This window comes from Lipotes vexillifer, unplaced genomic scaffold (assembly GCF_000442215.2).
Source record: "Lipotes vexillifer unplaced genomic scaffold, Lipotes_vexillifer_v1.1 scaffold231, whole genome shotgun sequence".
Taxonomy (NCBI): Eukaryota; Metazoa; Chordata; class Mammalia; order Artiodactyla; family Lipotidae; genus Lipotes; species Lipotes vexillifer.
In genome coordinates this window covers 2,867,655-2,876,549 of record NW_006791822.1, presented here as the reverse complement: position 1 = coordinate 2,876,549, position 8,895 = coordinate 2,867,655, and the positions used below count along the sequence as shown (strand labels likewise).

At 37.9% G+C, this 8,895-nt stretch overlaps 1 protein-coding gene across 2 annotated transcripts in view; it reads right to left on the bottom strand.

The window, feature by feature from the left end:
* Nucleotides 1-8,895, bottom strand: part of PDE5A (phosphodiesterase 5A) — a 145,998-nt gene that overhangs the window by 42,431 nt on the left and 94,672 nt on the right. For both annotated transcript variants that reach the window (XM_007464845.1, XM_007464846.1), the window contains exons 10-11: nucleotides 6,631-6,806; nucleotides 3,347-3,406 (exon numbers count right to left, since the gene is read on the bottom strand). In XM_007464845.1, the coding sequence (XP_007464907.1) occupies nucleotides 3,347-3,406; nucleotides 6,631-6,806 (236 nt within the window). The remainder of the gene's footprint in view (nucleotides 1-3,346; nucleotides 3,407-6,630; nucleotides 6,807-8,895) is intronic.

Below are 8,895 nucleotides of genomic sequence, written 5' to 3'. Positions count from 1 at the left end.
AACCAAAAAAAAAAAAAAAAAAAAAAAAAAAAAAAAAGGTATATGGCAAAATGCTTGTTTGAGGCCCTATTTCTGCTACACCCAATTTTAAGCCAAGAGAAAATAAGGTTAAAAATGGGATAAAAACTCAAGTTAAGCAAGGGAAAAAAAGGATTCTGAATTTCCTATCAACTTTGTTATACTTTTATGACTAGAAAACTTTTCTGAACATAGGCATAAATGTTTAGTATACTTAAGCACATTATTTAATTCTTTCAAGAACTGATTTCTAAAAATAAAAATTGAGAAGCATTTGACAGCTTTTCAATTTATTTTAGGTTTTAAATTGAGATAAACCATCAGACACATGACTAAGACAGCAATTTTGGTAATTTCGGGATGATGCAGACACCTGTGTATTTGGGGCTGCAAAGGAATTTTTATTAGGATGATAGAAAACAGAATTGAAATCAGTTGCTGAATTCCAACCAATTCAAATGAATTATTTGACCTACAAGCTATGTTATCCTAAATTTCTCAATGCAGCTGCCAGAAATCTATTTTCCAAACGGAACAACAGATGGTTTTGAACAATACTGCAATATAGCAATTCTCAGTTTTTCCAAAGTGTTTTTCTCTGGCTAAAATTATTAACATAATTGAGAAAATAATTTTCAAATTTTTCTGAAAGACTATGCTATTTTCAAAGTAAAAAGCAAAGTTTAATATCCTAATGGATTTTTTTAAGCATTATCTTTAGAAATGACTCTATTTGCTAGTTTTTATTTATCTAAAACAACAAAGTGTACCCTTGCCCTCATTTTAGAGCTAACTTAATAATCCCACAAAGCCTGCAAGCACTTGAAAATGTATCTCTCCATGCGATCATTTCCAGCTCACAGTACGCAGTTAGTTCAAAACTTTATCACTCTATGAGGATTAGACAAATGGGCAATTAAGTCTGATGTGAGAGATACTTTAAACCTCTAAACCTCTGTAAATAATTGAAAAATGTCTCATTCCTTCAAACATCACCATGAACAAAAGAAATACAGCCAATTCGAATGAGGCTAACCCCTAGAGAAGCTTAATCTTTCAGATGAAATCATCTCAAGTTCCTTCAACTGTTCTTGGCAGATGACTCAGCTTCCTACTCGGTGATTTAATCAAGAACATCTACAAGTCCTGATTCTCTTTCCTTCTTTCCTAGCTCATTCTCTCCAGTGCTGTGCAATGACGTGTGGGCTTTGGGTCTGGACTGCCTGGATTTAGTCCTGGCACCATCACTCACGATCTGGGAGATCCTGAGTAGGACAATCTAAACCCTCTCAACCTCAAATTCCATTTTCAAAATGCTAATACTGACCTTATAGGATGGCTGTGCATTTAATACACTTAAGTTAACACACACAAAGAACTTCAAACATGCCAGGTATATGGTAAGTGCTCAATTAAGTGTAGCTATTATTATTTACTATTACTACTATTATTATTATTATTATCCCTTTTCTCTCGTCTTGGCCAAAGAAATGTCTCTTTAATACCTAGGCCACTTCAAGGTCCAGACCTCTTTCAATTTCTTGAAAGAAATTGACTAAATTTCTTAGTCTCACACTCACCCTGGACCTTACCCCTTTGTCCAAGAACATGCTGCTTTCCTGCTTGTGAGCAAACCGTGCTCACAAACACAAAACAAAACAAGTAAAAAACTTCACATGATGCAGCCAACACCTGTCTTAGCTATTTCACTCTCTCTTTCATACAAACCGTATTTTTAAAAATAGTCTGTATTCATTTCCTCCATTTTCTCACCATTTATTCATACCCTTTGCAGTTTCACTCCTGAAGTTGCCTTCTAAACAATCAACTAATCACTGAATCCAGCAGCCTTCTCAGTCCTATTTCTCAACCTTCCTATAACTGATGGGATCTCCTTTCTTGTAAAAACTTCAACTAGCCTTCTGTGCCACTGCCTAGCCTAAACCTTCCTCCCAGTTTAACTCCCACTTCTCTGCTTTAGCTGGTTTTTTTTCCTACACCTTCCATCTAAACCTATACCCACAAGAGTTCTGCCCGCAGCCTTGCACATCTTTCTGCACTCTCCCCAACTTGCTCCATTCCCAGTCTTTCACTACCACGGGACTCCCCCAGATCCCATGATTTAACTTCCAAATCACCGCCTCTAGTTCTGCCCACCAGCCCCTCCCCACTCTAGACCTGCTCTTCCTGGTTGTTGAAGATGTCTATCTGGTTGTTCACTTACCTCAAACTTACCATGTTCTAAATCAAATCTATCCGTTTTCTTTCTTAATATTTCCACTTTTGTTAATGAATGGGATGATCACTCTCTGAATTACCAAGGTCAGGACATCTGAATCATCTTTAGCCTTCTCTCTCCCTAACAGCCCATCACAGATAAGACAGTGATTATATGCATGCATTCTGGAGAGAGACAGTGTGAGTTTGTATCCTGACTCTCCACTTCCTGCCACTGCGACCATGAGCAGGTCCCTTGCTTCATAGCACAGCTGTCCTGTTTACATGAGAAAATGTATGTAAGGGCACGGAGGGTGAACATTTGGCAAGCCATGATGATGACGACAAAGAAAAAGAATCTCAATGATCTCAGTGACCCTTCTCATTCCTTACGTGACTCTCATCAAATCTCATATAGATTTTATGTTGTCTCAAGTAAATTTAAACTCAGAGGGTCAGTCTTGGTTGTCAATGTGTAAGTGGCTCGAATTTTCATTAATCTCATCCAAGGCAATCTCAATCAAGACCTAGAACACGTGATATTCCACTTACATATCAATGTGGTTTTCTCTCATAGTATCCTAAATAAGAATGTAGTGAGAATTCAGCAACTGACCTCATTTGAACCCAATTTCAAATAACATTCTGTAGGCCATATGATCAGAAATTAAAATCACTCTCAATTCTTAATAACACAGAGTACATTATCAGTTACAAGCTATAAAATCTTTGCTGTTATTACTCTAACCAACCAACCACCTTGCAGCCGCCTGTCCACACTTCCCCATGAACTGAAAACTAAATTTACTTTTGGCTTAAGAAAGATGTAAAGATTATAACAATTTTTGGAAAAATATCAGAATCATATAATGTATTACAAAATCAATATGATGCTATCCTTTGCTCTGTGTTATCAGTGAGTTTCTAGCCCTGCAAGAAAGTAGATTTGATTAGATATTTTTATAAATGTCCATATAAATAGATACCACATTTAATTAAATGTCTAGGGGACCATTACCAGTAGAAGCAGTTGTCCTGAGAGAAGCATATTTATGTATTAATTAGATGGCTCTAGTTAGTCATTTCTACAAAGAAAGAGGAGGAGGATTACCGCTAAGGATTGGAGCTCTCGTGTTTCTTCCTCTGCAGCTGAAGCATGATATGACAGAACCTACAGGGTGAGAAAAGAAGGATTGCAGGTTATACAAGAGAGGACTACCAAACACAGACCACAATTTCAAGCCTGAGATTCTGCTAAAACTTCCTGCAGAGACAGCTAGACTCCTCAGAACATCATATCTTGTTTGCTGCTTTCTTCAACAGAGAGAAAATCCCAGACTTTGATTCAAATGCTTATTACGGAAACAGAAGGTATACTCCCTATGTTCAAAGAAAACTGTCACTTTTCCTCTGACATTGTTGATACAACAAACACATTATTTATAAGCCACACTATTAGGTCAAACTTGGCAGAAGATTTTGGGTCACTTTCTTTTAAAAAAAACCTGACTTTAGTTATTTTTACTTGTGTACAGAATCAAGATAAAAGACGTCTGCATAAACTGACATTTTAACGTTGATATTTGGAAAGAAAGTAGTCTAGAAGTGGCTCTCAGATGAAGTATGTAACCACTGCAGAATTCATAAGGAAAAACTGCACAGCGGAGATATAATGTCACACAGACTCAAGGATCCTTTTACACTCATATGATTCAGGAACTGAGAAGAGTAGGGCTGGTCTATAAACCTATCCATTAACAGCTGAGGACACCTAGGCTCAGGGATCCTCATGACTTGGCTGTGAGCTCACACCCAGTGAGAAGACAAGAGGGCCTAGAACCCAGCTTTCAACTCCCAATCTAGTACACTTCCCATCGCCCTAGTGAGTTAAGTTGTAAGAAGATGGTAAGGCAGGTTTACTGTCTTCTTATAACTTAACATGAGAATCATTCATTCCCATTTTCAAAAGTGGTAACTTCTACGTAATGGAATAACATTTTAGACATTCTTTTAAACCAAGGTAGTGACTGCATTTTAAATTGTCTATCATATTTTAAAAACACATTTTTAAAACTTCATTTTTGACAGAGTCAACACAGATATACTAAAATCCCTCAAAGTTTTCAAATCAGTGATAAAAAGGTATCCCATGTTCAGACTTTAAATGGTGAGCCAAGTAATTCAGCAGCCCAAACTAGTTTCCCTTGAACTAGTTTTTAAAATTTTAAGCAATTCAAAATCTAAAGCCAAATGGTATATACACCTACTATCTTGTGATTCAGAGTGTTATAATACTATGATACACCTGATTTGTCTTAGTGTTTGAACCATTAATCACTAGGAAACCTCAGGAACCTTGGAGTTGCTGTCTCCTGCTCCTGTGAAATGGACAGGTCACGGCTAAGCTGCTGCTGACACCACAGAGGTGGTGTGTGGAGAAAGGCTAAGACTATGACCATGAATTAGTCTAATATAAATCAGTGCAATGCAACATGGATAAGTGAATAAAGGAATAACATGACATTCTAAGTTAAAAAAAATTAATTTCATCACACACTGAAGATAAAAATAGCACCTTACTCGTAGGGTTATATGGATTAATTTTGTTAATGCAAGTGAGAACACAGAGTAAGCATTTGATAAAGGTTAGCTATTCTTGTTGTTGTTTTACTGTCATTATAATGATGTCTTCCAGGTCAAAATAATTCCCTGTCATAAGAAAACATGAGGGGTTCATGTCCTTAGCTTTTATCCAATACATCAGAAGAAAAAAATTTTTCAAGGTTAAACCTGTGACTGTACATATGCCTTCCTATAATGAACTGAAATTGAAATGTATATATTAAGTGAAGGCCTAATGACTCATATTTGACTGAAGTAAAACTATAGTGTAAAAATAGAAATAAATCTCAATCAGGAAAATATTCAGAGATTTTGAACAAAATGATATGATATGTGGGATTTGCTTCAAAATAATCAATGGATTAATAGGGAAGAAGAGTGCAGAGAAGTGAGCAAGGGTATGGACGGAATAATAGTAGCCACAGGTCAGTAATTACTGAAGACACAGCTAATGAACACATGGGGGCTCCTTAAGCTATTCTCTCTACTTTAGCATTATGTTTGAAATTTCCCAAATAGGAAGTTTTTTTAAAAAGAGATAACTTCTAATTGATAGCTGGCTTAGATTCAATTCTTCAGTGCAAAGCCATGGAAACAGTAAAAATAAATTCACTTAAAAATTGTATATACACATGCACACACACGTACATATATGTACATGTATGCATATATGTAATTTGAAATATATGTATATTTGTTTGCATATATACACACACATACATATGTGTGTGTGTATTTGAAACAGATTTCTACTGGTTTCTAAGCCAAGGTCTCTTATGTAACACTATAGCAAAACTATTAGTGTTATATATTCACATTAGAAAGTAAAGCATACCATCTTGGTTATTGGTAAATCTTGACTTATATATCCTTCTAGCTCTTTAGGTTAGGTATCTGTTTATTAGGGGTTGGAGAAAAAGTTAATGATCCGTATCCCAAACATTGATTTCCACTGATCTCTACTAGCTAAGAGTAGGCAAACATTAAAGTATATTTCACACCAGTGTATGAACGACTAAGTAATGCCCTTTATGAAGTCTATTTCCCTAAATTGGTCTATGATGTAAGAAATTTCCATGTTACACGAAGTGAACATCTTCAGGCAGTTAGTGAAATACATCTGGAAAGGGCTGGCCCACTTGGGTAGGCTTGTCCTGCTTGGGAGGGAGTCTGCCTGAGGTCAGTGCCCCAAGCCAGTGGTTCACATTCACAATCACCTGGGGGAGCTCTGTAACAATAATTAATAATAATAATAATAATAATTCCTAGCCTCTACCCAAGACTTATTGAATCAGAATTTTCAGAAGTGGGATCCACAAATCTGTAATTTGAAAGACTTTCACTTTTCCTCATTTCTGATTCTGAGTGCTTAGGATTTCTGTTTCTGTTTTTTAAAACATGTGAATACAACTGCTCACAAGGAGAGATGGGGAGGCTCAGGCAATGGGGAAGGGACAGACGGGGTGCAGTGGCAGTAGACATCTGTGTGAATGGATTATTAAGGTCAAGGACTGCTTTTGGCCGAAAAAGCAGAGGACTGAAGGGACCAACGGCTGGAGCTTTGGTTTGGTCATAAGACCCTTGACAAGTTTCTAAAATATTCTGGGTCTCAGTTTCCTTAGCTGTTTAAATGAGAGAAGGATCTGATCATCTAAAGCACATGACTGTCATAAGGATACAGTGATATAACAGACACCAAGAGCTGTTACAGGGAGAGGTGTAAGTTGAGAGTTTGGCCATAGAGACTAAGAAGTCCTGTAAGTGTCAGCCCACCTCTAATGTGACCATCTGCTTGGCCATAGCTCTCTCCACTGCTTCGTACATCTGTGTGTTCTGGATCCCCAAGCCACAAAAGATGACAAAAGCTTCCAGAAACTGTTCATCATTTCGGTTGAAAGGCTTAATTTTGCCAGTGGTCTCCTCCATCTTATTAACAAGTTGGCAAACCCCTGTAAGAATCCAAGAAATCAAGCAAATGTTACTATTCATCATCACAGTTCTCACTGACTTTAAGACCACCGCCCCCCCCCAAGACTGTCTTACACTTTTCTCTTAGGAATGCTTGGTATCTCCAAATAAGCAAACGAATCCTCACAAATATCAGCTAGAAAAGTCATCTGAATCAATTTACATGAGAACTTGTTTCACATAGCCCTAAATGTATGTTGTCTGTGTTCAAAAAATCCTAGAGTACTATTTTCTTCCAGACTCAGTCGCGAATTTCAGATCAGCTGAGTCCCCAAAGACAATTTGTCCTTTGGAGACTAACTGGATTTTTGTACATTTGCCAAGAGAGCAATTTTGATGCACATCAGAATTTTGGGTCACACAGACTGCCTTTCCTTACTGAGAAACCAGAAGTTAAAAAACACAATTACATACAAAATAGAATGTATGAAACAGACAATTTACATAGACAGTCTAAAGTTTCAAATATGCACCTCTGCATCCAGGAGAATCATATTTCCAAACATTTTTTGATACTACAAATAAATGCACATAGAAATGTCTATTTAGTTAGAAATAAAAGCAAAACTAATCTTTGGGGACAATCGTAACCTAACCTCCCAAATCCTGGCCTTTCTTAGAAAGTCAAACACGTAGTCGATATGAATGGAAGATTCAAATCATTATTGAACTAGTTGTTCTATGGGACTCTGAGCCTAGTGGTCTCTGTGAGGAGTTTGATGACCTCCTACCTCTGGGTAACACACTGTTGTTAAAGTCCTCATCTCTTCTGTCTCTGCATATGTAATATAGACTTCCATCATGTACATGTAGGTACAGTGCTTTAATACACACATGAACTCTAGTCTGCACAGTTTACACTGTGAGGAAGGTGCGCCCATGCCCATTTTACAGATGAAGAAACTGAGTCTCAGGAAGGTTAAGTCATATGCTCCAGGTCACTTAGCTAGTATGCTTATGTCTAAAATTGAAACCCCAGCTAAGCCTAGCCCCAAAGGCTAGTTTATTACCACACTGCTGCTCTGTGCCTTTTTACCCCCGTCAGATCATTGCTAGCAGTTCCCTGACTGCATTTCGCTTGCCCACACCTTTGCCTATGCTTTTCCGCTGGCCTATACTGCTCCCCACTGCTCTCTTTCCTGTTGTCCAGTAGATCCCTACATGCCCTTCACAGCGAGCTCCCACAGGCCTCCCACTTCCCGGGTGAGGCAGGCACTTCTCCTTTCTATCTCCTTAACTTTATCATTTGGAGTATCATGGGGGATTTTATTTCTGTCTTTCTTTCTGGACGTACATATCTTGGGCTTAGAGATTTTATTTTTTCAGTTCCACTTCCTCAGCCAGCAATGCCTGGCATATAGCAGGACTCAAAAAATGTTTACTGAGTTAATGAAAGAATGAAGGATTGCGGCTCTGACCCAAACCACTTTCCCATGAAGACTATATTCTGTTATCTCTTATTTTTCCTGGAGCACAAAAGGATTTTATAGCGTCCGTGATGATGCATGGTTGCACATGAAATCCCTTTATTACCACTGGTGTGCACTTTATTTTTAACCCTACAAATTATCTGTATTCTCATGTTGCTCTTTGTTGTTTGTGGGAGTTTTTCTACTTTAGACAGTAAAGGCATCCTTATCTATCTGTATTAGTATGGCAGAGATTACTTCTCTAACACATTCCATTATCAAGAAAAATTTTAAACAAGACATAATGAATCTGGACACTGCAAGTAAAAACCGTGAGTAAATATGGCAATCGGTATTCATTATCTTAAAAGACCATGCCCCATGTACGGTAAAAACGCCTGGGTTATATCCTCCAACCTTTGTGAATCCCCAAATTATAAATATGGAACTGTTTATATAGGCTTCTGGCTATCTCCCAAATCACATTTTCTTGAGGGTCAGGCATCCTGTGCCTTATCCTCACATCACAATGTAACTGCCTTTCAATTTTTTTTTTTTTCTTGCGTTATGCGGGCCTCTCACTGTTGTGGCCTCTCCCATTTGCGGAGCACAGGCTCCGGACGCGCAGGCTCAGCGGCCATGGCTCACGGGCCCAGCCGCT